The 27,627-nt window shown below is 52.0% G+C and overlaps 1 protein-coding gene across 8 annotated transcripts; it reads right to left on the bottom strand.

Annotated features, from left to right (window-relative positions):
• Positions 1–141: 141 nt before the first annotated feature.
• On the bottom strand, positions 142–26,374 carry L3MBTL1 (L3MBTL histone methyl-lysine binding protein 1). Of its 8 annotated transcripts, none has more exons than XM_081034566.1 (22): positions 26,275–26,374; positions 20,200–20,345; positions 19,806–20,032; positions 19,319–19,460; positions 18,881–19,031; positions 18,612–18,744; positions 18,128–18,209; positions 17,554–17,642; positions 16,936–17,040; positions 15,896–16,031; positions 15,406–15,557; positions 14,039–14,190; positions 13,554–13,630; positions 12,939–13,024; positions 12,663–12,773; positions 12,139–12,253; positions 11,165–11,264; positions 10,792–10,989; positions 10,652–10,701; positions 7,836–7,993; positions 7,341–7,403; positions 144–2,999 (listed from the first exon to the last, which is right to left on the bottom strand). In XM_081034566.1, exons 2-22 carry the CDS (start codon positions 20,333–20,335, stop codon positions 2,901–2,903), a joined length of 2,562 nt encoding a protein of 853 aa, XP_080890692.1. In that variant the 5' UTR covers positions 20,336–20,345; positions 26,275–26,374; the 3' UTR covers positions 144–2,900. The 8 variants fall into 8 exon arrangements, with proteins under 8 accessions (XP_080890688.1, XP_080890690.1, XP_080890689.1 ...); XM_081034565.1 differs by having other exon boundaries at positions 145–3,035; XM_081034567.1 differs by having other exon boundaries at positions 146–3,035; positions 15,466–15,557.
• Between the last annotated feature and the right edge of the window lie 1,253 nt (positions 26,375–27,627).

Raw genomic sequence — 27,627 nt, forward strand, 5'->3', positions numbered from 1 at the left:
GGCCCTTTCGCTCAGTTCTCTGAGGGTCCCCGCTGTTTCTATTTCTCCATGTAGACATTATACCCATTTATCTTCATCCTTTGTTTCTAATCTTTAAAACAGAATAAAAATCAAATTGTTTGGAACCAATAGCAAAGAGAATGCTTTATTCTCTCCCGTAATAGTATCACTGATATTCACTTTGTACTTTCTGGATATTTTACCGTGAAAATAGAATGGACTCTTACCTCATACCATCCAGTTGTTCAAGTTTATTTATGTTGTTTCAATACACTGACAAAACACACCACATTTTGTTTGTAACTCTTTCTCCTTCAAGAGTGAAAAGTCACTTTTATCTTAAACCAGAAGATTCTCTTAAAGAACACGTGTGTGCATGCACGCCCGTGCACGTACACACACACACACACACACACACACACAAAGTACAAAGAAACCTAACTCCACCAAAGTGCATGTGAATGAAAGTGCAAACAGGCTTCATTTTCAAACTCTGGGATCGTTCTCTCTGCTTCAGAAATGAAACGGCAAGGTCCTCACTGGCCTAGGCTGGGGCTGGGCGAGGCTGCTGGGGTCAAAGTGTAAGTGCTGCCTGCTCTAGAGAGCAGGGCAGAGGGCACATGGCACCAGGCACCCGCCCACTCCCTCCCCTCACTGCACTCCCAGGTCAAGGTGCAATGATCTCATTTGGGGACAGGATGGGGGAGAAGGAGTAGTGGGATGAACAGAAGACAGATTTCTCTTCTCCCTCTTATGATTTGTTTTCTTTCCAAAGAGTTTGCCATTGGTGCAGAAAGTGCTGAGGCCTCAAAGATCAGACCCCGGGGCGCCCTTGGTTCACCCTCTTTCCCGTAGGCCAGCAATAGGAGCGTGGCTGGCATACCCACATGACAAAGCCATCCCAGCCCAGCTCTGCGTCCTTGCTTCCTCTCCTCACAACACAATGCCAGTATCTCTCCTCAGCGTCATAGATGAGGAGACAAGGCCAAGGAGCTGGTGAGTTTTGCCATCACCCAAGCAACCAAGATCGAGGCTCAGACTTGCTCTGCCTTACTCTTGGCCAAGGGGGCGCCAGTGCAACCCTCTGTAAACCCAACCCTCAGCCCGAGGCAGGGCCTGTCCACTTTCTTCCCAGGAAGGTTGTGCTCAGAATTGCCTCTAAGGGCTGACAGGGAAGGAACAGTTAAGCCCTGCGGGAGTTTGGATGGGAGTGCTGAATGGCTGCCACAGCAAAGCAGTCCAGGCTGGGCCAATGTGAGAGAGGGCCCCCAACTGGGCTGGGGCAGGAAATCAACAGAGCTTTGGGTTTCCCTCTTCCGTGGGAAAGATAAAGTTTCATATTTAAATGCTAATAGCCCTTGACATTTTCCCAACACCGAGCCTCACATTAGCACCCTGTCAAACACTTCTGAGAGTGTCACACACACACACACACACACACACACACATCACATGACTGACAGGAGGGGTCTGGGGCAGGCCCCCCTGACTCCACACCCTGCAGGCCCATCTCAGCACCTAGGGCCACAGGAGCTTGGCAGCTGCTCCTCACCTCCTATGGGGCTGGCTCCCGGGCTGGAGGCAGGTTTGGCAGTGGCTCAGGGGAGGCCAGGCCCCCACTTGGACAGGAAGGTCAAAGTCCCCGCAGGCACCCGGCGGGCAGTGCAAGACAGATGGAAAGTGGTAAGAAAGGCGTAAGGGACATGGAAAATTCAAAAGACAGAATTCACCTTCCCAACTCCCAATGTCAAGTGGTCTTTGTAAAACGCCTCAAGAGCAAGACATTTAAGGGGCAGGCCAATGTGATATTATAGGGTGTGTGTGCTACACAGAGGACTACGTTCTCATGGCAGGAAGTCTGGGCATGCGGTCCTCACCCGCAGGGCAATACCTTGGCTGAGACCCATGGCGGCACAGAAAGATGCTATGCTCAGCTTGGGGAGCCGCCACGCCTGCTTGGGCTGCCCCCTCCGGCCAAAGAACCTAGATTGTCTCACATACTCTTGCGCTGGCCTCGGCTACCTAGGCAGCCAGGCTGCCTCCTCCCTACACTCAACACAGTAAGGAGGTATGGGGGACATCCCTAGAACCTTAGACTCTGCTGCAGAGGTAAAATGCTCTAATCACCTACTCTGCTGGAAACAGGACTTGGCACAGGACACTATAAAATGCCAAGTGGTCCAGAACTGGGCATGTTTAAGAAGGCATCTTGGCTCAGAATCCCCCACTTCTGGGTAAAAGGGAGAAAGACTCCCATGGATCCTATGAAAACATGTTTCTGTGGCTCACCAACCCAAGGGGAAGAGCCAGTGGGGTCCGGCTGGGCCATGGTGGGGGCCACTGCCCAGGAAACGGGGCAGCAGAATGAGGGCAGCAAAACCAGCAGACAGAAAGGGGAAGGTGTCTTTTTGACTAAATATGTTTGCAGCAGGGTCACTTCTCAGTCAGAGAAAAAGGTCAAGGAAAGAGAAGCACGGATGCTGAAGACGAAAGGGCCTCGGATCGGAGGATTCCCATTCTACCAGATTGTTCTTAACTGCTAAGAAAAAAACCCTTTGGTGATCAAACAAGTTGGCTAAGGGTGTGGGACTGCCGCAGGCAGAGCACCCCCAACCTACTACATCCGTGATGCCCCCCCCAGCCCAATCACACCCTCATCAGTATGTCTGGTGGCAGATGAGTTCCAGGACTTGGGGACTAGAACTCCATCTTCCTCAGGGCTCCTCTGCTCCCATGTCCCATGTAGGAAGCAACCCCGGTGAGAAGAGAAACCACCCCTGGTAAGATATGGAGGGGGATGAGGGTACAGGTGGGATAGGATGAACTCAAGTCGAGAAGGAAGCATTGGCTGCAGAAGGGAGGCCCAGCGCGGGCTGGAGGGGGGCCCAGCCCTGAGCCAGTCACTTTAAGGTGTCATCGGCGTTTTTGAACATGAGAATGGCGTTATAGATCTTCAAGGCTGGGCCCAGCTTGACGCTCATGATCTTCACAATGTCCGCCTGTGTCAGCAAAAGGAAGGCCTCGCCGTCAATCATCTGAGGGGTTAGGGAAGGGAGGTGGTAAGTGGAGAAGGTGGGGAGGGGCATGGGGAAGGAGTGAAGGGAAGATGGGGGTATGCATGGGGAGGCGGAGGGGAAAAAGAAAATGGGAGTAAAGAATATATGGGGGGAAGGGAAGGAGAAGGGAGAAGGGAAGAGCAAGGCAAAGGAGAAAGGAAAAGGGAAGGAGAAAGGAAAAAAGGAAGACAGCCATGGGGACAGAGAAGGAAAGAAAGCGATCCACTGGTTTCCCCATGTTCTCTCTCACACACTCTTTCTGCTGACCGATCTGGATTTCAGTGTATATTTGCATAATGTTTTCTGAATCCTCACTGACACTGGCTTCAAAAACCTGCTCTTGCTGTCTCTACCACTGGTCAACCTTAGTGCTACTAATAGACATTATGGGCATTTCCATGTAATGCATTGGAATAAGGTACACAGCATTACCTATGAGCTATTTTTGAGAGAGCGAGAGCGAGAGAGATTTAAACTGAATCTAACCAGGCCTTTGGATCTAACTTACAGTTTATAGGAAAGACAGGAACAATGGAACAAGTTAAGCAACACTACACGGAAGCAATGAGATAAATCTAGAAAGATTTTTCAGTGGTTCCTGTGCATTATCTGGAGGTTTCTCACCACTGCAACTGCTTAGGCTGATTCTAGGTTCTACAAAGCAAAGATTGGCATTTGTGGTCTAGCAGTTTGGGACTACGTATCGGGACAATGGGATTATTCCAGAACAGACAAGATGGTGTATGTGTGCTGGTATGTATGGGGGATTTGAGCTATAAGATCAGAGAAAAGGTCATATTTGACCTTGAAGTAGTGGAATGCAATAGGAAATGAATTAAATGAGCCAAATGCAATAATCCACAATAAGCAATAGGCCATGGTGCTGTGGATAGGACCAGGGAATTTCCCAAGTTAACCTAGAAAGATCCTTAGAGAGCCACACATGGAATGTTTACCAGAGGCTGAGCTAAAAACAGTAATCAGCACTGTCAAGACAAGACCTCTATGCTGTCACAACAGAAAGGCATGGGTCACAAGGAATCGAAGAAAAAGGGACATTCAGGAAGCAGGAAGTTGCCAGTGTTTACCCAGCTGCACGGTCAGCAGAGCCTGCTGGCCCCTCTCTGTCCCCCCACCTCCTCTGAGCTCCTATCACACCTGGCACACACCTCCCTTGGAGCTCTTACCACACTGCCAGAAGCAGCAGTTTGCAAATCTGTGTCCCCTACAACGTGGGAGCCTCGAGAGCAGGGACTTCTCATTTATTTCTGTATCCTCCTCACCTTATACTGGGCCAGGCACAGAACACATATCAATAATTAGTTGCTGAATCCATCAAATAAATACCCAGGGCTACAAGAAAGTTGACTATGAGGGGACTGGACAGGCTTTCCTTAGCACCGTGAGCACCGACCACCAGACTGGACAGGCGGTCCACAGACCATCTATCTGCTTTGCTCTAATTCCTCAGTCACGAAACATCCCTCATGACTGCTCTGCGTCCTGGCTGGAGAGCATCTTGACCGGTGTCCCTGAATGCCCTGATGGCAGCAGTTCAGCCAGAACCTACTCCCCGGGGCATGGTCCTGCCTGGGGAAATGGAAGATGTGGACCAGACCTTGGAGAAAGCAAACCCCAGCCCCCACAAAGGTCCTGCTCCACACTGAGACTCTATTTAATGCTGGCGGTCCATGAGCACACCCTCCCCCCACGTTGGCTGTTGCTTTTTTATATCACAGATCATGTTGAAGCGAGACACACAACAGATGTTACTGGGAGAGACAGCCCGTCTCCCAACAAGGGGACAACACAAAGCCCAGCATGGGCCAGAGGACCAAACTCTTGAGTGGCTCTGGAGCTGGCTGAACAACTGTCCTCAAAGAGCATCCATTTATGACCTGTTGTCACCTAAAGGAAGATCTGTAATGGGTGCTACGTGGTTCTGCTCTGTCTCATTCAACACCTGTGGTGAAGACGTGGCTTAAAATACAGAAGGCTTAGTTATCAAATGTACAAGTGAAGTTGTAAGAGGCTGGAAAGGCTTATTAATATCAGAGATGATAGAATCAAAATTTAAAACAATGAGACTATGGAACCACCAAGATAACATTTAATAGGGAGAAATGTAAAGTTTTACATCAGGTTAATTAAAAAGAAAAACAACACACGGGAAAGTTTGGTTAGATTATAATGGATCATTGATATAAAAGGCACTTGGGGACTTGAAGGAACCCCAAACTGCCGTGACGTGGCTATAATAAAGCCAGTGCAATCTTAAGTTTTGCTAATAAAAATATAGGGTTCAAATTGAGAGGAAGAGAAAACCACCAAAATGTCCGTTGACTGTAGGACATTCATAAAACGGAGCACTGCTCAGCAATAAAAACGAACAAACGACTGGTATACACAATGACTGGGGTGAACCTCAAAAACATCATACTGAGTGAAAAGAGATGGATAATCAAGGAGTATGTGCTGCATGATTCCATTTATACGAAGTTCAAGAGCATGTAAAACTAACCTGTGGTGCTAGAGATTAGAACACTGGTTGCCTAGGAGGGTGGAGACTGATGAAAAGGGCCAAGGAAGAACTTTCTGGTATGATGGCAATGTTTTATATTTTGACTGATGCACTGGGTTCAGGGTACATACATTTCACAAAACTTGTGGAATGGGTGTATTTTAAGATGGGCGCATTTCGCTCCATGTACGTTTTATCTCCCTTTAAAGACATCTAAGCGTCGGTTCATCAGTTGTAACAAATGTCCCACTCTGGTGAGAAATGTCAGCAATGGGGTAGACTGTGCCTGTGCAGGGGCAGGGAACGCACGGGAAATGTCTGGACCTTCCTCTCATTTGTGTTGTGAACCTAAAACTGCTCTAAAATAATTACCATATTTCCCCAAAAATAAGACCCAGCCGGACAATCAGCTGTAATGCGTCTTTTGGAGCAAAAATTAATATAAGACCTGGTCTTATTTTACTATAAGACTGGGTATAAAATAGTATAGTATAGTATAATATAGTATAATATAATATAATATAATATTAGTATTAATACCGGGTCTTATATTAATTTTTGCTCCACAAGACACATTAGAGCTGATTGTCCAGCTAGGTCTTATTTTTGGGGAAACACGGTAAGTCTTTTTAGAAACAAAAACTGAAACCACACAGGGGAGCAGCAGCCCAGTGTGTTCTGTGTTGGTGACAGGGAATCTGAAACACAGGGCCCAGTTCTGGAAACACACATTATAAGATCACCAGCCCAGAAGGCAAGGCAAGCACCCAGAATGGGGAGGAGACAGGGAGCTCCACCACACAAGGAGGATCTGATGGGAAAACTGGCCATATTGGGCCTGGCTAAAGAGATTCTTCCAGGGAAAGGGGGCAGACTTCTTTGTCATAGAAGTATGTAAGACCTAAACAAACTCAAAGGTCACTTCCGGTTTCAAATTCTACAAATTAGAGGAGCGTCATGATCAAGTTCTTCATTTAAGGACAATTACCCATTAAAAGTCACAACTACCACTGACTGAAGCCCCCCTGTATCAGTCATTCTGGTAGAGGGACATGACGTCTACATTACTCCATAACATTACAGATATGATATTAATATAGAATAATATGCATTATTCTGTAATATTAAAATAGAGACTAATGGTATAATGATACTAGACATTCTGGTACAATGGCCTGTTTATCATTTCCAATGCTCACAATGGCCCTGAAAGGTAGTCAGCATCACACCCTTCATTACCGCCATTTTACCTTCATTTTATAGATAAGAAGATGCAGGATCAGAGGCAGTAAAGAGCTCAAACTGGCAGAACTGGGATCCAAACCCAAACCGTCTCCAAAACTAGTGTTCTTTTACCTACATCTCACTGCTTCTTACCTTTGGCAAGCTTTTGGGTCTTGATTTTGAGTGTAGGTTAGGGTCCTTGGAGTAAATGCCGACACCTGTGCCACTCCAAATATACGTACTTTAATTTACTGACTGTCACTGGGGAAGCTAAGTTTGGAAAACAAAAGATTGGGCCGAGGGCAGAGGAGTGAATGGAACCTGGTCTCCAGGGCGCTTTTCCCTTCCCGAGGGCGGTCTCCACACGGAGGGTTCCCAAGCTGGGCCACGGTCCATACCAGAGTTTTGACTAGTCTCGCCCGGGTGGGGCAACAGAGGGCCCCCCCTTGCTGGGGGCGGCGCTGGTGGGGGCACCTGCTTCTTGGCATCTCGGTGAGTGACCCTTCTCTGTTCCCACTTTGCACTTGTACCTTCCTTACCTCATCTTTGAAGAGTCGTGCTTGGTCCTCACATCCTGTCAGGGTCTGAACGAAGCCGAAGACCTTGGAAACCGAAGAAGACATGTTGCCAGAGGGATGGGGGCTTGGGAGGGGACAGGGGAGAGGTGGGCCTACACAGCCTTGGTGCCTTCTGGGCTGTGACGGTGTTGCTTTTGCTTATCAGCCTTTTTCTCGTCACGGAGATCCTTGTGTTTCTGTGCTGTTGGCTGTGTGAGGCGAGGCCCTCTGCTCCTGAGGCTCGGGGCTGAGACAAACCTGCCTCTCCTGACGGATTTCCAGATGGGCTAGCAGCACACCCTTCTCCCACCACCAGGATGGGCCTACTGAATGGTCTGTCAGTCCCCACTGGGCGGCTAGCAGGGGAGGGAGGAGCAGGAGGTGTCACGGGCAGCGCCCAGCTCTGCCTGACGAGCGCCTTTCCAGAGCTCCCCCACCGGGGTGTGGGGAGAAGGCAAAGTGGGGGCAGATTCTCACCTCATCGATGGTCCACTTGGCGACGGTGGAGGCTGAGATGCCGGCCACTCCTGGCAGGAGCTTGCAGTGCTGCTCCCAGCACACTGAGAGGGAACGGTCAGGGTGGGCCGACAGGGCTGACATGAAGAGGGACTGGTGCATGACGTCGCTCGTTAGGGCTGGAAAGCAGAGGCGGAGGCTGGCAGGCCGATGCCAAGGACTAACCTAGCCCCCGAAGCCCGCTCATACCCATGCCGCTCGGGAGAACCATGGCCCCCTTCTGATAGCCTTGCAGAGCCAGGAGGGGGGTCCAGATCTGCCTCCTGACCCGGGGCTCGCTCCTTCTGCTCAAGTGGGTGCCTCACTTTATCCACTCTCAGGTGGGCTGTTTGGAATGACCCTGTCCCCATCCCTCGGAGGCTCCCTCACCCTGGGCCCTACAAGCACGTTCTCCTGGGGCTGCTGCAGCTACCTTGCACCACTCTCTACATACCTCGCATTGAAATGGCCCCCAACACCCAAGCAAGTTCAGTCCTGACAGTGGAAGCCCATTCCGTGTGGCCTCCTTTTGCTAAGTCCTTTGGGCCCTTACTGACTTTCTCTTTAATCCTGGGCAAGTCACATAACATGGGCCTCAGTTTCCCAACCTGTAACTGAACAGGTTGGGTGAGGAAAGCTCCGTGGTTTCCTCTTGCTCTTCAAACGGCTGACACTGAGGGGGCTTGAATGGCCCTATGAGCAGGAAAAGCACAGCTAAGTCTTATCCTCTGCAGGACGCCTTTCTACTGGAGCTGTTTACCAGCAGACCCCAGAGCCCACGCTGAGGAGGTCTAGCCATGGATGTGTGAAAAGTCTTCGGAACAAAATCCAGGGTGATCAGTGTCCTCTCTGTGAGAGGGCCAGCTGGTAGAACAAGGGAGCCCTGTACTGAGGTCAGGGACCTAGGCTCTGTCCCCTGCTCTGCCCCTGAAGTGCCTTGGGGCCTTCTCTGGGCCATAGCCTCTCTCTGGGAAGACTTACTAGTTCTCAGGATTATTCTGGAATGAACAGAGTGGACAAGCGCCCTCTGGTGGTCAGAACATGGCCCTGCAGTGGAACCTAACCAGGTGTACCATTGAGCAGGTAGACCAGGTGCCCACTGCAGTCCCATCCGTGGAAGACCTAACTCTGAGGTCCTGGAGGCAGGCCAAGACCCTCCTCAGTCAGGCCTGAGGCTGCAGGAAATGCATTCCGTTTCCACCAAGAGGAAACAATATAGAGCAACAGCAAGAGGGAGCCAGGCAAGAGATCAGGAATAATAATAATTCCAGCAGGTTATTAAGCACTTTAGATGACCATCTCATTTAAACCTTTTAAGATTGGCACTATTATTACTGGCACTTTACAGATGAGGAAACTGAGGCTCAGAGAGGTGGCATCACCCGCTTAAGGTCTCACAGCCCGTACAAAGCAGTCTGACTTCAGGGCTGTTCTTTTAATCACTATGCTGTATGCTGCCCAGGTTACAGAGCCTTTTCCTGAAGAAGAACTGGAATAGCTTGGGTCCTGCCCAGAAACTGTGCGATGAACCAGGTGATTTCTCACGGTCTCTTGTTGCCTTAAAATGATATGCATTCAATTCAAGTGAGGCAATACCCACAGCGTCCCTGTGCCACCAGCTGAAGATGTGAGATGAATTTATCACACAGTGGAGGGCTCAGTCATCTATCCCTCTCCATGGAGCACGCTATGGGCTGAACTGTGTCCCCCAAATTCATGTGTTAAAACCCCTAGCCCCTAGTATCTCTGAATGTGACTAATTGAAGAAAGGGTCTTTAAAGAGGTGATTAAGTTAAAATGAGGTTGTTAGCGTGGGCCCTAGTCCAATCTGACTGGTGCTCTTATAAGAAAAGGAATTTTGGACACACAGAGAGACTCGGGGGGCACATAGGCATAGAAGAAAGAACACGTGAGGACACAGTGAGAATGCAAACATGTGTAAGCCAAGGAGAGAGGCTTCAGAAGAAACCAAACCCCTCCAGACTTTGATCTTGCACTTTTAGCCTCCAGAAGTGTGAGAAAATAAATTTCTGCTGTTTAAGCCACCCAGTCTGTGGGCCTGGGTTGTGGCAGCCAAACTAAGACAAAGGGGGATGAGACATGAACTGACAGGTAGGGTAGGGGCTTTATGTCTGTTTTATCAGCAGCACGTAGCAGGAAGTCAGACCCCAGTTTGAACCCCAGCTGTGCCCTGTACAAGGCAAATGACCTTGGGCAAATGACTCTCTCTGAGCCTCCCATTCCTTTTCTCTCCAAAAGGAAAGCAATCTACACATTACAGGGTGCTTGTGAGAGTCAGCGACAGTATATGTACAGCACCTGAAATACTGCTTGGCCTACAGTGGGTGCTCAGTAAATGGCAGTAGTAACCAGTATTCTTTCAGGTAGTTGACACCTGAAAGGCAGTTATTGTTCATGTTTTCTGATGGAAAACTGAGGCTCAGAGATGTTAAGTGACTTTCCCAAGGTCACACAACTACAAAGTGACAGCCATGGACCCTCTCCCAGGAAACCTAGAATCAAGAACAGCAGAGCCAGGGGCATCATCCTGCCTCACAGTGGAGAACCAGAGGCCCAGACAGGCTCTGCCTCTTTCCCACAGACTCACAGCAAGGCTGTGGTGAAATGGGAATGGAACCTGCGGCCACTCTAGGCCCTATCCTATGCTCTTGCTACTGCTCTGTGCTCCCTCAAATGAAGAGACAGGGCCTCCCTGCCAGCTTCTCCTCCTCTGGGCCCCCCATCCCACCATTTGTAAACACTTTGTGGGACATGGAAGTAAACAACCCTGGACTTACTTGGGAAATCTTCTTGTGGGATCTTCCGATACTTTGGAGGGCGTCCAATCCTGGAGAGAGAGGGATGAGGTCCATGGCAGGGAATCAGTGCCTGGCCTGACCCAAGAGGACACGAGGCCCTGCACCCTTGCCCTTCGCACCGGCCATGATGACGAGGCTTCTTCCTTAGGGAGAAGCCCGAGAGGTTCCTCTTACGGGCCGAGGCCTCCGTGTCGGACAGCTCCGCCTTCAGCCGGCTCTGGTTCCTCTCAGCCAGTGGGCAGCCCGAGAGGCAATGGTGAGCTGTGAACTTGCCTGTGACGTGGCCAGACCCGTCACAGCCAGGAGTGGGGCATTTCCTGGGGAAATAGAAGGCTCAAGTTGGGCTCAATCCACTTGTGCTCATTAACCCTTCCCAAACAGGGCCCCACTGAAGAAGGTCTTGGTGAACCCTAATTGGCCACACACAGTAGGTGTAAAACAGACCCTCCTGAACAGTGCTGGAGGGGCTCTTAGCAGGAGCCCTTTCCTCACCGGTGGTGGAAGCTGTACTTGGAGGTCCTAGTGTGAGGCAGGCTCCGATAGCTCAGAGGGGGACAGCCCCCAAGGGAGGCAGAGCTGGTCTCTCTGGGTCCTGGAGGAGCAGGAAGAAAAGAGTGAGCTCAGGGTGCTGGGGGTGAGGGTGGGGGGTTGGGAGGAGCCGAGGGCATTGAAGGAGCAGTTTCTACCGGGAAGGTCAGCACTAGGGACCAGTTCCCCAGGTACAGTGGCCCTGAGTTAGGATGTGACACTGCTTCCTGCTACTGGATCTACCCTCTTTAAGGAACGATGTACACTTGGTTAAACCTGCAGGCCATGCCCTCTGTTTCCTGGGGAGAAGATCAACTCAGAGCCGGTGTGGGCACAGCTGTACCTTAGCAGCCAGCCACGAGGCAGGTTCATGTTATTCTGCTTGTTTCCGTTTCATTCCCCAGACTTTGGTAACTTTTTTTAGGCCCGGCCCATGCTTGGAGAACAATCGAGAAGGATCAACACCCGATGTGAGACAGATGTGGCGTTGGCAGCAGGGCAATCAGGGCGGGGAGTGCTGAGCTGGGGCTGAGCAGTCCAATGACCTGACCTCTAACCCCTGCCTGCAGAGACCAAGATTTTACTTAACGGAGCCAGCAGTTGCTTAGCAAATGCCACGCATGCTCTGTGTGGCTCTGGTAGATGCTGAGGGAACTTCCTGGTGTATAAGTACCTCCTAAGCTTATGCTCCCAAGTGAGCTTCCCCTTCACAGCACAAAACCCCAGACCCAACAACTGGGGAAGCCGGAAGCACTGCTTAACGTAGCAGAGACTTCTGGGGCGGGGAGGATGGGGGATCCTAGAGCTCAGGGGGCCATCAGAGTCCTGTGTCAGACCTGGGCATGCTATGGAGGTATGGGGGGCGGTGTCAGAGCCTGGGGGCGGGGGGCAGGGCTGGACTTCAGAAGGAAAGGGTCAGGTGCCCGAGGGGTACACACGGAGAGGAGGCTGCAGGGGGTGCCCTGTCTTGGAGCACCAGCCGGCGGGGTGGATGTCGGGGTGGTCGGCATCGATCCAGAAGTCATAGGCATGACTCCAGCCATCAAAGTGGAGCTGGGGAGGAAAGGCCCTTGGTGGTCAGGCGTTCCTCATGAAGCCCCATCCCTGGGGCCTGTCGGAAGCAAGATTCTGGATTGAAAGAACCAAGGAGCCAACCCCACAATAATCTGTCTAGGTCCCCACATTTTCCAAGGGCTTTACTCATTAAGCTACTGGCATCTCCCACCAATGCTCGGGCAGGACAAGGATTATTAGGCCCATTCTGTAGATGGGAAAGTTAAGGCTCAGACAGGGGAAATGACTTACCCAAGATCTTCAGCCTCAGGTTCAGAGCTCTCTTCCCCACAACGTGCAGCCTCCCTAATATCTGGCTCATGCCATACCCCTGACCTCTATAACCAGCCTACAGATTTCCTGTCCAATCGGCCTGTCGATTCCCTCAGCACAGGGGTCCCAGAGCCACCTTTATCCGATGGTTCTCCACGTCCTCTACGCTGGCCACACGAATCAGGGCTGGGTTCCTACGGTCCACGGCCTCCAGCTTCATGTTGACCAGAAAGCTGTGCGGGGGTCGCTGCAGGGGGACAGCGGCCTTCAGGCCAAGGCCCAGCTCAGCAGCGCCGAGGCCCCAAGAAGGGAATCCAAGTACTGTGCCTGGAAAATTGGGGCCTGCCAAAAAGGGAGGCCAGGGCTCCATGCCTTCCTGAACTCAGCTCTGGGGGCAGGAGAGCCCACTCACCACCTTGAAGGCCCAGGCGGGCACAGCAGCAGTCCCCGTCTCTTCCAGATATTTCTCCCAACAGAAGCTATCTGGGTCTGGGTAGTCTGAGGGAGAGGAGAACAATGTGTCGGCACCCAGGTATACTGGAGGAACTCTGGGCCCCCAGGCAGGACCAGGAACAGAAGAGACAGAGGTCATGGAGGACCAGGTCCCCTGCATACCACAGCCAGCTCCTCGCAGGGAGTCCGAGGCAGAGGGGTGCCAGTCAGAAGCAAGCACATCACCACCTCACAGTTCACAGGGCTGTCTGGGGACACTACTCCCATCCCGCTCTTTGGTCCTGTTGCTCTAGGCCCAGCCCAGCCCCTTCTGAGCCCCTGCTGTCTGTGGGCCAGCGTAATAGTCCAAGAGGAAAGGATATACTTCCTTCACTCTGGACTCCTGCGCCCTTGCTTGGGGGGCGGGGTGGGAGGGGAGGTCATCTACCTGTCTTCCCTTCAACCTCCACATAGTCAGGGTTTGATAAGACTCTCCTAAAATCAAAGAGTTCTCACGTCGCAGACAAGTAGGGGATCAGGGAGAGGGGTGTGGAGCCTGGCCCGGGAAAGGGGTCTGCTGAGGCGGCAGAGTCACCTTGTGGAGGGGTGAGGGGCTTTCCTTGCTGCTGGCACCAGCCCACCGGGTGGATGTAGGGACTGCTGGGATCACACCTGAAACCCAAGGATAGTTCACTGTCCCGAGGGACACGTGGAGGCCCTGAGCCTGCCGTTCAGTGACAGTACGGTATCAGGGTCCATCCTCATTCTACTTCTGAGTGAAAGTTAGTGGGCTGATGAGAAAGTCAGAAAACTGCAGCATTAACTAAAAACGCTAACAGCCCCCCCGCATATCGAAGGGAAAACCATGAATCGCGGGGGTGGGCTCCTCTTGACCTTGGTATTTTTAGACGAACCTCTAATATTGAGTTATTTCTGATATCGGTCAAACCCACAGAACATCCAACAAAGATGAATGCCAGGGCTGGGGGGGGGGCACATGGTGCCTGAGGTTTGAAAGCCTTGCCTTCCACCCCCCACCACCCTCTCACCCCCAAGGCCGAGTCTGGGCCCCCCCACTACCAGTAGTCATAAGTATCGTCCCAGTTGTCAAAGTGCACCAGGAAACGACTGTCCACCACGTCGGTCACACTGGCCACGCAGATGAGAGACGGGTTCATGCGGTCGACAGCCTCCAGCTTCATGCCCACCTGGAAGCCCAGGGGTGGGGGACTCTGGGGGCAAGAAGAGGGGCTGCCATGGCCAGAGCCAGGCAGGCTAGTGCTAGCCCAGAGTGCACTGGCAAGGATAAGGAGGGGGTTCTCTCGGGGTCATACTGGGGGTTGGGAGCTGGTCGGGGGAGAAATAGGCAGAATCATAAACCCCAAGGGCTTCACTCATTAAGCTACTGGCATCTCCCACCAATGCTTGGGCAGGACAAGGATTATTAGGCCCATTTTGTAGATGGGAAAGTTAAGGCTCAGACAGGGGAAATGACTTGCCCAAGTCTACAAAGGTAAGTCACGTGTGAGGCGCACTCAGGAACTTCTGGCCTCCAAGGTGCACTCACTCATATAGTGCACTCACTCATATAGTGCACTCACTATGGCCTCCAAGGAAGCCTCACTATGCAGGAGGATGAGTGAATGGCAGGAGGCTACACCTTCACCCAGAGTGTGCCAGGCTAAGCGCAGCCTCCCCCACCCTACGAGACAGCTGTCATCATCCCCATTTTAAAAGTTAAATAACTAGCCCTGATCACAGTGCTAGTCAATGGTGGGGCCCGAATTTAAAGTTTGACTTAAAAGTCTGCATCCCCTGTCACAATCGTGGGTAGAACCACACCAATCACTAGGAAAACTGCGAGTACAGTCTCTGGGGCTGGATTGGGGGAAGGGGCGTTGGGAGTCACTGCCTGAACAGCACCGTGGAGTCCCTGGCCCAAGGGAGCCAAAACTTTCAATAGTGATAGTTTTAATGGGAGTTCCCCATATCAATCAGACCTTTTGCTTGGTTGAGATTAGGAGATACTTTAACTGCTGGAGAAAGATGCCAGCTGCCTTTAACAGGGAAAAAGGCGAGAGGTTGAGCTGCTGGGACAAAACAGCAGAGCCTCGATGTTGGGCAAAAGGAAGGAAAAAGCAGCTCCCAGAATAGATAGGGGCTTGGACCTCACACCAAGAACTGCAGGTCAAACCAAAGCAAGAAACAAGAACAAAGACATCTGAGAACCCAGGCTGAGCTGGGGGGCCAGAGACTCCAACGGGACATGTGGAGGAGAGGATTTCTGTAGAGGAAACTGGGGGAGAACCTACGGCCGGCTTCCCCCTCTGGCCTTGGCCTGCCCAGTGTGCCCCTCCCATTTGGGATGATGGGAGCCCAGAAGCCTCTCAGCCCAGAAGAGGGCTGAGAGCACCAGTAGACAAGCTCTCCTCTGATGAGTCAGAGACCTGGGTGGGCTGCAGTGGCTCTCCCTGGGGCAGGTGTCCACTCTGGCTCTGGGGACTCACGTGGCTCTGGTTCACAAATAGGTGCTTGGGGGCAGCCTGAGCTCTTGTGCTGCGCAGGTACTGGCTCCAGCTGAACTCCTCTTCCTTGTAACCTAGGCCCCTCAGGGGGCGGGGCGGGAGGTGGATGAACAGAGTGCCATGCAGACAGAGGCTGGGCCGCGGCGAGGGCACCCCACACTGAAGCAGCAGATCGGGCAGGCCTGAGGACCCCACATCCCTCAGAAACCTGCCCAGGGAGCCGTTGCTGAAGCAGGATATGACCTGGGTGGACACTCAAAGGGCAGGGGAAAAACAGAAGCCCTGGGGCCGAGTCATAACAGCAAGTAATGAAGAGAGGCTGGGTGTGCATTGCGGAAAGGGGAGACCAGTGGAAAGAAGGGATGGGTCTGAGGACCACTGCCTTGCTGTGACCAACCCACCTAGGCCTTACCTTTGGGGGGCTGCAGCTTGTGTCCGGTCTTCTCGAACCAGCCAGCGGGGTGAATGTCAGGGGAGTTGGCATTGATCCAGAAGTCGTGGCACTCGGAATACCCGTCAAAGTGCAGACGTAGGCGGTAGCCACACACCTGGCCCCACGAAGGGGAATCACAGGGACTCCGATGCCAGCAGATACCTACTCCCTTTCCCTCACCTCTCCTGCCCCGCCTGGGGCTGATGCTAGCAGGTTCCCCACCTCTCTTCATTCCCAAGATTACCCCCATGCTGAACCTTGTCCCATACTCCCCTATCCTGCAATGAGGACAGTTCATGTACTTGTTTTGGGTGTAACACAGATACATTCTATGACACCCTCCTGCCCTTCTGAGACCCAGCCAGAACCCCGAGGGCACCGACCAGGGCTCAGACCTGCCCAAGCCCCGATGACCTATCCTGCTGCTCCCTTCTCTCACTGCTCCCCACTCACACACTGCGCTGGCCTCACTGAGCTAATTCATGGCAGCTCCTTGAACAGGTGGCTTGTTCCCAGCCCCAGGGCCTCTGCTCACTTGGCTGCTTCTGCCTGGAACACCCTACTCATTCACAACTCATCTCTCAAGACTCAGCAATGGAGGCCCATCCTCTGGGAAGCTTCTCCTGCCCCCTCCGTGTCTCTCTGCGCATGCCTGTCCCACTCCTGTGGGATGTCGCTGGTATGTTTATTTGGCTGATTCCCACACAACTAGGAGTTCCTAGAGGACAAGGGCCTTGTTGGACTCATGCTAACATCCTGCCCTCGTGACCTCCTCAAGTCATCCCAGCACTGAAGTACACACCCATTCAGTACCACCACCACCCCTCATGCTTCGTCTGGATTTTGTTCATTTTTTTGGCTTTCTGTGTGTTCCACCTTAATCCCCTATTAGATTGTGTGCTCTCTGCGTGCAGGGCAGTGTCTCCCTCCTCTGAGTCCAGGCCCTCCATGCCCCTGGCAGGCTCCATCGATCTATCCTGAGAAATATCACCAACACAGTGGTGCAAACCTCAGCTCACCTCGGCCACGGTGAGGATGAAGTACATAGATGGGTGCTGAGGGTCGATGCCTTCCAACTTCATGCCCAGTCTGAAGCCATTCTTGTTATGAGTGACCGCCTGGTACTGTCAACGCACAGATTGGACAGGACCCAGCTTCCATCCAGCCTTATCCTTGCCTGGTGAGCTTGGGGTGAAGGAACTGTCTTTAGGCCTCACCCACCTGGTACTACCAAAGGGATAACTTAACTGGGGGTCTTAGTGCAGGAATCCCGAGGGGGATAAAGAGCTCCCAGATCCCTTGAAAATTGTGGGTTAAGTCAGGGCTGGACTGAAGGGCTCCCTCAACCAATCACTGTAAGATCATCAAACACAATTAAGTAGAAGATGCCAGAATTCAAAAGTCTGCAGGCCTAGTGATGGGTGAACCTGGGTTCCACCTCCGTATTTCTTCCCACCCTGGAAGCCCCTTAGGGTGGGCCCTTTTCTACTCTGGGTCCCTAACCGATCTCTCCCCTTTCCATTCTGACAGTCCTTTAAGGGATATCAAACACAGAAAACACCAGAAGGCCTGAGTTTGGTGGTGAGTCCCTCAACTGGGAATACAAGTACTTCCTAGGTGGAAATTGTCCCACTCACGTCCTGGAAGAGGCTGACCGGGGCAGTGATGGCCTTCTGCTCCTCTAGGTATGACTCCCATGACCAGCCTTCCTTCTTCTCCCCTGAAACTGTGGACAGGAGACAAACAGCCTGACACGGAAAGTGGAGATGGTAATGGAGAAGGCCCGAGGGCCTGAGCTCACTATGATGAGCTTTGTTCCATTTTGCTTAGAACCAAAGGTCAGAGTGGGGGCCCAAACAGCAAGGTCGGGCCAGTGAGCTGTACAGACTTGCTCACACCACCAAAGGGAAGCAACGTCATGTGATGCCATTAAAGCTACTCAAGTCTTTGGATACTTAGCCTGGCAATAAAGCCTACTCACAACTGAAGACAGGATAAACAAACACATGATAAAACCCCCAAGAACACCTAGACACTAATGCATAAACCAGAAACATTGTCTTCCTCTCATTTTCTGTCTCTCTCACATTCTAACTCATGATCATTTATATATACACAACACATCATCACAACCGAAACCCACCCTCCCAGCCTCACACCTCCAATGTGTCTACACACGCCACATGAACAGGTACACATAGGCCACCATACCGGGCTGGCTGCTGCTCCACTCCTCACTTTCTGGGGTGTGAGCAACGGGTTGTCCCTCTGGATCCTTTCCTTCTTGCTTCTCCTGTGGAAGGGAAGCCTGATTCCAGACTCCTGTCCTCCTGGGTTGGTGAGAAGCCCCAGTCTCTATTCCTGGCCTCTGTCTGGCTCTCTGGCCACACGTGTTTTGCCCCAAACAGGTGGAATTTCTTCTAGGCCACCAGCAGGAACACAGCTCCAGCAGACCAGCCCCTACCACTTGGACACAGACTCACATAAGCGACACAACCTGACTTCAAGTCCCCTCCTTCCCAGGTGGGGAAACAGGACACAAACACCTGACTAAGGATGAGACCCCCCAAAAAAATGATGATTGAGTCATTGTCTTCTCTGGCCCCAGCCCAAGACCTGAACTGATGGAGGGAATAGTAGGAATTGAGGGATAGCATCTAGCCTCCCGCTTTCCTCCCCACAGCCCTCTTCCTACCACGGTGTCTGGCTCTGACTCCTCCTCTGAGGGGCTCTGGTATTCCCTGTACTTCCTCTTCTTCATGGGCTTGAGGAGCTCAGAAGTGCTGGTGCAGGAGTTCTGGCCAGAGGCATTCTCCACTATGACTGACCTGAGGGAGGGGCAGCTTGAAGGAAAGAACCCCCCACCCACCCGGCACCACCCAGCCCCTCTCCTAAGCCAGGAACTGGAATGCGGCTTTGGGACCCAAAGGCAGAGCAAGTAGAGTGGGAAACCCTGCCCCTTACCGCTCCTGGAACAGCTGGACGCAGCCGTCATCGGAGGAACCAGGGTCTGGACCAGAGCCTTGCTGTGGCTCACATGCCTGGCATTGACAGTTGCTACCATCCTCTCGGGGATCCTGAGGGGGATATTCTGGAGGGTCTTGGGGGAGGTCCCCTGTGGGGACCAAAGGGGCCTCAGGCCACCCACCCCGTCCCAGCCCCACCTAGGCTCCGCCCATGTCGGCGCCCAGGACCCCGAGGCCCTGCCTCCACCGTGGTCCCAACGTCTCTGGCTCCCCGACTGGACAGGCCCCTGGCCCTCCCAGCCTTCTCCACCTCAGGACCAACCCTTGGGTGCACGTGGCACGCCCCCTTTGGTCCTGCCCCGGATCGAGGCTCCTTCGGGAGCTCAGGCCTAGATCCAGCCGCGCAGGGACCCAGCTCTGGGCCTGGGGCTCCTACCCGGCTGCTGAGTGCTCGCATCGCCACCTCCCGCTGAGGCCTCGCTAGCTTCGTACTCCGCCACGCCTTCCTGCCGCAGCTCGGGGCTCGGGGGATGCTCTGCTCCCACCATGTTCAGTGGCGCATACTCGCTAATTCGGAACTGGAGCGCAGGAAGGTCTGAGGACGGCAACTAGGGTACCGGCCCTTGAACCACCTCCAGTCCGCACCGGACCCCTCCCGCTGCTTTATTCAAGCCACGCCCCCAGCAGCCCTCACGACTCCGCCCCTGGCTGCCCCAAACCACGCCTCCACACACCTGCAGGCCTCGGCCCCAGGGCGCCTCACTCCAAGCCACGCCCCCAGAGTCCCTCACTCAAGGCCCCACCCACTGAATCCTTCACCTCGGGCAACCTCCACCTTCAGTCTCAGGCCCCGCCTCCAGGCCCGCAGGCTCCGCCCCACAGCTGCGGCTCGCTAGGCCCCGCCAATCCCCAGAGACACTGACCCGCAGGCCGCCCCCAGGAGGCGGGACCGCGGCCTCGGTCCACTCCAGAAGCCGCACTGTGCTGACGCTGGAGCTGGCCGCCAGCCCCGCGCTTAACTGCGGCAGAACGGTGGCCGTGACAGGTATGCTGCCGGTCACTCGCTCAGGGTTGCCCACATGGATGGGATCCCGCGGAAAGCAGGACACATCCAGGGCACTGCTGGGCAGGCCAAGGGTGGCAGAGGTGGCTGCGAACAGATACAGGGACACAACACAGGTGAGCCTGCTGGCTCTGCCCCAATCCTGCCATGCATGTGTGTACACGGGTGAAAAATATCATCTCCGCCCCGGGATCCACACCTGCTTGGGCAGGTATGGGGACGCTCCTCCTCCCCAGGCCCCTGGCTTGGCCCACCTGGAATGATGAAGGCCGCAGTGGGCAGGTGAGGGCTGGAACCTGGGCTGTCTTTGGCCACCAGATGCACGCTGACCTCCCCTGTGGAGGACCCCTTCAATGTCCTCAGCATCTCCATTTCAGTCTGCCCCTCCATCCTGAAAGGCCTACAAGTGGAACACAGCCCCTAGGGTGATCAGGGAGGGACAGGGCTTCTTTGAGGAGGAGCTGCCCACCCTCAGAGAAAAGCCTCAGCCCTGAGGGGACTAGATATATTAATTAGGAGCTCAGCATCAACTCTGGCTACTGGCTGTAATCAGATCACTCAGGTGAGGACTCAGGCCAAGCCGTACATTTCTCCCAGTCTTCTAAGGTGGACATGTGTGAGGGTGCCTTTGTAAACTGACATACAGAACTGACTCTGGGGAGAATGTCTCAGGACAAAGTTCTGGCTTTGTCAGAACTGTCTTCATGACGTAACCCAGGCCAAGTCCAAACTTCCCTCTTTCTCAACCCCATCTCCATTCCCACTGGAATCACTCCCTTCTCCCTCTGGGAACCCAGAGCCCTCAAGCACCATGTTCTCCCTCACTGGTGTGTGTTCTTTCCCACACTCTGTCCACCACTCCCTCCCCAAGCACAGTGGGCACTCAAACATCTGTTGAACAAATGCATGATTCTGAAGAGCAAAGAGGTAATATATGAGAACCCAGGCAGTGCATGATTTTGCTTTAATAAAGCAAGGGCGATACTGGCATTTAATAATGAGGTGTTTGTGAAATATAGGGGGGAAAGACCTAATAAGTATACTTAATATACTTCAATATCCATCATTACTTAACTGCTAAAATGTGTGGGACCACTGTCCTAGATGCCTTACTAGCACTATCCAGTAGACATTTCTGTGATGATGGAAATGTCCTGTACCTACATTGTCCAACACAGTAGCCACTGGCCACATGTGGCTACTGAGCACTGGAAAAGTGGCTCATGTGACTTGAGGAATGGAATTTTTAATCTTATTTAATTTGAATTAATTTAAATAACCACAGTGGCCATAGTTACATATTGGACAGCACAACTTTATACATATTATAATTGCCTGTTGCCTCTACCTCAAAAACACATCTCAAAGTCTCACCACTTTTCTCCATCTCATTGCCACCAAGCTCGTCCCAACCACCATTAGCTCTCCTTAGACTTCAGAAATTGCCTCCTAACCCATCTCCCTTCTTCTTCTCGTGTCCCCTACAGTGTATTTTCCAGTAAGAGAAAGCTTTAAAAATGTCAACTAGATCACATAATTTCCCTACCCAAAATTCTTCACTGCCCTTAGAATAAAATCAAAGTGTTTTACCCTATAGAATATGACCCATCTTCCTCTCTGACCTCATCCTCCACCCTCTTCCCCATGTTCGCCACCCTCGACAGACTCTGGTTTCCTTCTGCTGCTTGACACATGTTCCCACCTCAGAGCCTTTGCCCTTGCTGTTCCCTCCACCAGGAATGCTCTTCCCCAAGCTCTCTGCTTAGCTACCTCCATCCCATCCTCCAGGCCTTAGCCCAGTGGTCACCTCCTCAGAAGGTCTTTCCTAACCACTCAATTTAAAGCAGCACACCCCTCACTCCTTCTTACTACTGCTTAGCTTATTACAGTGTTTATTTCCTTCACATCCTTCATTATAATCAATGATGATTGTGGGGACAGAGCCCCAGAAAGCAGTTTCCAGGCTCTTGGCCTCATGTGGAGGGGTGCTGGCTCGGATAGTAGATGGCCATCGGCTGTGGCTAGCTGACTATCAGCTGTGGCTGGTTAGCCAATTGGCCACCAATATAACTGCCGTGGCTGCGCTGGAAGGTGGAGTTGATCGGTTGGCAGGCAGAAAAACGGACAGCAGGTCGTACATCGTGTGAATCCAGCCTCCAGTGAGACTATAGTGGTACGACTCCCCTACCTATGGCTCCGTGGGTGTTCCTTTTTGGCCTAGCCACATCCTGCGTTCTTATGCTGGGAGTGGGACTAGAGAGCCCTGCAGGCCGTCCCGCAGGACACATAGTGCTGTGAGCAGGGTCTCCCGCATGACAATGATCTTTATTTATTTGTGTCTGATCAGTCATCCCCATATAAATGTAAGTTCCATGAGGGCAAAGACGTTGTCAGTCTTGTTCACTGCTGTAACCCTCAGAATGCACTCAGAATGGTGTTGGGCACAGTAGGTCCTCAATCAATTTGTGTCGGATTTCAGTAATTTAAACTTGTTAATAAAAAGCACTGCGTTGATACCTGGTTGCTTTAAGGTGTTAGCATACAGGTTTTTGGCATACAGTTCAAAGGAAAGAACATGGGCCTAGGCTTAAGACAGTTAAGAGAGTATGAATCTCCACTCCACCACTCAATACCTGTGACTCTAAGTAAATGGCTTACCCTCTCTGAACTGTTTCTTCATGTGTAAAATGAACCAGGTAATGGTATCTACCTCAAAGGGCTTTGATGAAGATCAAATGAAAAAAATAAGTGAAATCTTGATACCAGCAGGCATTCAACAACTACTAATCCATTCCCTTTTAAAAGAAATTCCAGGGAAATTCTAGGGAGCTTGGTAGTTTCTCTGGCCAGTCACATGTAAGTTGCTTGCTTGCAAAATCAGTTTGCAATCATTGCTGTCTCTCCACCCTGCTGTTCTCATGCATTCCTTTATTTTCCAGCTTTTCCTCCCTGAAATACAGAGTCCATCCTCCATATCATAGAGTATATAATCAGCTAAGCAAAGGCGAGATATGTCATCTGCTTAATTAAGAAACATTCACACCAAGGTCTGTTTTCCCCTTTTCTAAAAATTGTAAAATTCGCTGAATTTCAATTCCAATTATTTTGCTTAGCACAGCTGACATACTCGTACCATTTTAAATTCTTTTCAATAGAGCCAATCTTTTTATTCAAAACATTGGCAGTCATTAAGAGTGAATGTGGTTACTCCTGAAAGAATTCCATTCTGTTTCAAAACATGTCACATGTTTCAGGTCTATCAAGGAAGAATGATGAAAATGACTGCCCTTATGTTCAGGCTTGCTGCTGTTTCTTCAGCACACAACTAGGTGACAGCACCGTCTGTGCTCTGGGAATAAATAGTCTCAAATAAGACAAAGTGTCCTCGTGAAGCTTATGTTCTAGAAATATGGAATAAGGTTAAAGCTGGAGATATAAATTTGAAAACTGTCATGCATAGATGGCACTGAAAACCTTAGAACTGAGAATCAAGAAAAAGGTGGGAACCTTGGAGCTCACCAAGACTTACAGGTTGTGAAATGGAACATCTAGCAAAAGAGACTTAGAAGGAGCCTGCAATGAGGTGTGAAGGCACACAGAAGAGTCTGGGCTTCTGGAGGACATGGGAGACAAGTTTTCAGAAAGTGGGACTGCTCAATGGTGTTAAATGACATTGACAGATCAAGTCAAATGAGAGCTGAGAGCTGACCACTTTAGCAAAAAGGAGATCATCAGAAACTCTGACGAACGCCATTTCAGAAGAGCTGTGGACATAAAAACTTGATCCGAGTGGGTTATAAAGAGAAATCATTGATTAGTTCAACATTTACTGGGCACCTAGTATGTGCCAGGCACTAAGCCAGGCACTGTTCCAGGCAATGCAGATTTGTCACTGAACAAAATAAACACCCCTGCCACGGGGTCTACATTCTAGTGGGGCAACTGACAAAAAGGATTGGTCCTGGAGAAGAATGGGAGAAAACAACTGGAAACTATGGGTCTAAATATTCTTTCAAGGAGCTGGAATGTGAAGGAGAGCATACAAATGGAGGTTGGTATTTGGAGAGGGATGGGTCTCAAGGAAAAGTTCTTTTTGTTTGTTTTGTCTTTTTAAAATAGGAAATGGTACAGCATGTTTGTAGCTGATGAAAATGAGCCTATAGGCTCATTTCCTGACAGTGCAGGAAAAAAAGAATAATTCTAGATATAAAGAAGAAGCCATGTCGAGACTGGCTATGGAAGTTTCATACAGGTTCTTGTATGTACGATATACTTCACAATAAAACATGTTTAGAAAAGAAAGAATAATTCTAGAAGACAAGACCTTGAATGTGCAGGAGCGGAGAGGAACTAATGCACCTGTGGTGTTGAAACTCCTAGCTAGCAGCATCTACTGTTTCCGTTCTTTCTCCCCAACTAGACCATTAGCTTTTCTGAGGCCTGGAACTGCTTTCTCTAGGATTTGAATTCACCCCTCCTTTACCACTACCACCCTGTATATTTGCAGCTCACACAGCATTTTCATGAGCGTTGTCTCACTAGGTCCACACAGCAGCACAGCCTGTCTGCTATGGCTCCCAGGCCGGAGCCAGGTACAAGAACCCCACTTCTGTGGTGGCTTCTGCACATGCTGTTCCTTCTGCTTGGAACCTTTGCACATCCCATATTTCTGGAAAATTCCTAATCATCCTTCAAGATCCAGCTTAAGTGACACCTCTTCTTTGACGCCTTCCCAGAATCCACCCCGGAAAGTTAATCACTCCCTCTCTTGTGTTCCACTCCACCACAATCTAACTATGCATCAACTGCTGTGTCTCCCCCAGAGACAGAACAAAGCACCTGATGTGCAAAGAGCCTGATCCGGAAAGTACACTCCACAAATAGCCACTGCATGAATCAGAGCTAGGAGTAAAGGGTGGTCAATGATATAAGAAACAAATGGTACTGAAATCCATAAACGGCGTAGCCATTCCTGCCTTAGGGGCTAGAATAGGTCCTCTTTCCTCTTTCAGTGCAGCTCAGGGGCTGGAGGAGGGGATAAAGTGGGAGATCCCAACTACCGTGAAGGCTGTCACTGGTAGCCCTCAGCTGTCAGCTTCTCTCAGAATTGCCCTCAGCCAGGGGAGCTGCCTCGCCCAAGTGCCCTCTCCTGGAAGCCCGGTATCCGTTGACTAGTTGGTACCGGGTTTAAAGGCCCCGCCCCCTTTCCTCAATTTGGGACACCTCTGCAAAGCCATCTCAGCTCCAGAGCTTCGTTTGGGACAGGCCGAGGCCTCCGTGGAGACTACAACGGCGGTTCCGTTTCTCCCTCTGCCCAACCACCCTGCTGTCCTCACTCCTTTACGGGTGATATTTCCGAGGGCACCCCCATACACCTACACTCAAACCTCCCCCTCTTTTCCCAGGGATCTAAGAGTCTGTTTCCAGGGATCTAAAACATTGGATCCCCAGCCCAGAGCCGTGTCTGGCACATAGCACGTGCCCAATAAATATTTACTGCATGAATCTGCCGCGGTTCTTTTTTTCTCTCGGTCTGTCGGCCAAGGGTCCCCCCACCGTCTCCCCTTCAAGGCCTCGTATACAACAGACGCTCAATAAATGCCCTCGCTCTAGGTGGTGGGGGTGGGGAGTGAGCGCCGCAGAGAGAGACCGTCTACGCAGTCGGGACGCCCCACGGGGTGGGAGCGGGTTCCAGGGTCGCGCCCCGCGAGGTCTTCCGAGTCCTCCCGGTACAGACTGCGGTGCGCGGGGCGGTCCCTGATGCTTAGGTCCCGCAGAACGAGTACTTTTTAAAACTCCAAAATGGCGGAATTCTTTTTATTCTTTCCCTTTATGGCAAAAATCATCATCATCATCATCATCATCATCATCATCATCATCATCACCATCATCATCCAATTTCCCGTTATAAAAATCGGAAATGAACGGAAGGGAAGAGAAAGTTTGCCAAACGACCCATTTCCTAAGAAAACGCAAACCCCGCCCTCTACTACACCGTTCCTGCCATTAATGAAAAACTCTGAATGGATTGCATGTCTCGAACCACGCAGCCTCCTCCCTCTCTGCTTCCAAACCGCGGCCCGCAGCAGCACCGCAGACGCGCCGCGTCGCCCTGGAGCCCCGCACCCCCCCGGCCCTCCGCACCCGCCAGACCCCCTTCCGCTCCCGCTCTGGCGAACCTCCACGCCAGCCCGCGCCCCCCGCCGGAGGCGCTCGGAAGGCGCCTCGAACCCGGGCCGCAGACCCGAGTCCTCACCGTGCGAGGCGGGGCCGGGGGGCGCAGCAGTCCCGCACTCCCGGTCCCACCCCAACGCCCGCGGACGCCCTACCTGCGAGGCCAGCCTGTGCCGCCCTGCGCGGAGCTACGGTCGGAGCCCGCACCACGCGCCTGCGCGCGCTGGGGGTGCGGGCCCGCCTCCCTGCAGGACGCGTCTGGGGGACACGGCCCGCGGGTACGCCGCGCCCAAGCCTGCTTGCCTTCCTGCGAGTCCCGTCCTGTGGGCCTAATGTCTCCTCCCCGCTAGGGCCAGGCTGCTGCGCGGGCTAGGCGGGTAGAGATTCCTGCTGCCTCCCACCCCCTGCATCACAGCCAGCAGCACGCGGGGGTTGTGGGGATCACCACGCCGGAAACGGGAGCTGGGTGGGCCCCCAGGCTGAACGGTCAGTGGCAAAAGACGAGGCTGCACTCCCGCGTGCAGCCCGGCCGGGTCGCTGCGCTGTCCAACGCCTTCCCACCGTGCTTGCTCCCCCACCTGCAGAAGGGAATCCAAGGAGCGTCCGAAAAGGCCTTAGGAGGGGTGAAGCGCGGTACCACCAGAGAAACCGAGACCCTGCGCGGCGCGGGCTCTGACCCCGGCGCTGCCTGGGTTAAAAGTGGCATTAGCCGCGCCTGCGTTTGGATGACCCCACTGCCATTGGCTGATAGTGTGACATGGGGCACATCACTTTATCCTCGATTTCTTCATTTGTGAAGACTACCACCCACTTCATGGGTTGTTTTCAGTAATGGTTCCTGTTGTGGTATTGCCTGGAGTAAGTCACTGCTCCTCTATGCTTCAATTTCCTGGGCTGATCTGCCTCCGTAAGATGTAACTAGTCAATCTCCTTTTACTGGTTTCTGTAGCACAAAATACCTCTCTCTCTTACGCATATCACAGAGATTTGTGTAATTCACGAGGTCAAGAAATCGCAAGCTCCAAGATGGAAGAAAGGAAGGAAATAGTTCTTTTATCCCTAGCACCCAGCACAGAGGTGGGTGCTCAATAAATAAATATCTGTTGACTACACGATGTACTGCACGCAGATGGAAACAGCAACTCTTGGTACATTCCAGAGCCCCAGTCCCCTTTCCCACATCAATGATTTAATCAAATCCCTTATTCTTCAGAAAAGGACATAAAGGTCAATGTGGCCTAAGGTTTGGGCTCCTGACTTCAAGTTCAGATGAGAAAAGGGTTCCTAATTAATTGTAGGCATAATCCCCAAATTGTTGAGATCATCAGGTTTAATTTATGCAGACTTAACTATTCTGGTTACTATGATTGTGTGTTGCATGTGTTCTTCCTAGCTGCAATGTGAATTTTTAATCTTCTCGTATTATTGGGAACAGGATTGCATCAGTTGAGGATGCTGGTTGCCATAACAATAGAAGTTTCTTTATGCACATCAATACACACGCCATC

This window comes from Rhinolophus hipposideros (assembly GCF_964194185.1).
Source record: "Rhinolophus hipposideros genome assembly, chromosome: 22".
Taxonomy (NCBI): domain Eukaryota; kingdom Metazoa; phylum Chordata; class Mammalia; order Chiroptera; family Rhinolophidae; genus Rhinolophus; species Rhinolophus hipposideros.

Bases quoted from the DNA above. Each gene is read 5' to 3' on its own strand.
- L3MBTL1 (XM_081034561.1), bottom strand. From the start codon at position 20,335: ATGGAGGGGCAGACTGAAATGGAGATGCTGAGGACATTGAAGGGGTCC. The intron at 17,643-18,127 runs GTATGGTGGCCT...TCCTGTCCACAG, and splicing joins GTGGAGCAGCAGCCAGCCCG to TTTCAGGGGAGAAGAAGGAA. The intron at 14,191-15,405 runs GTCTCTGACTCA...TCTTGCCCCCAG, and splicing joins AGCCACTGCAGCCCACCCAG to AGTCCCCCACCCCTGGGCTT.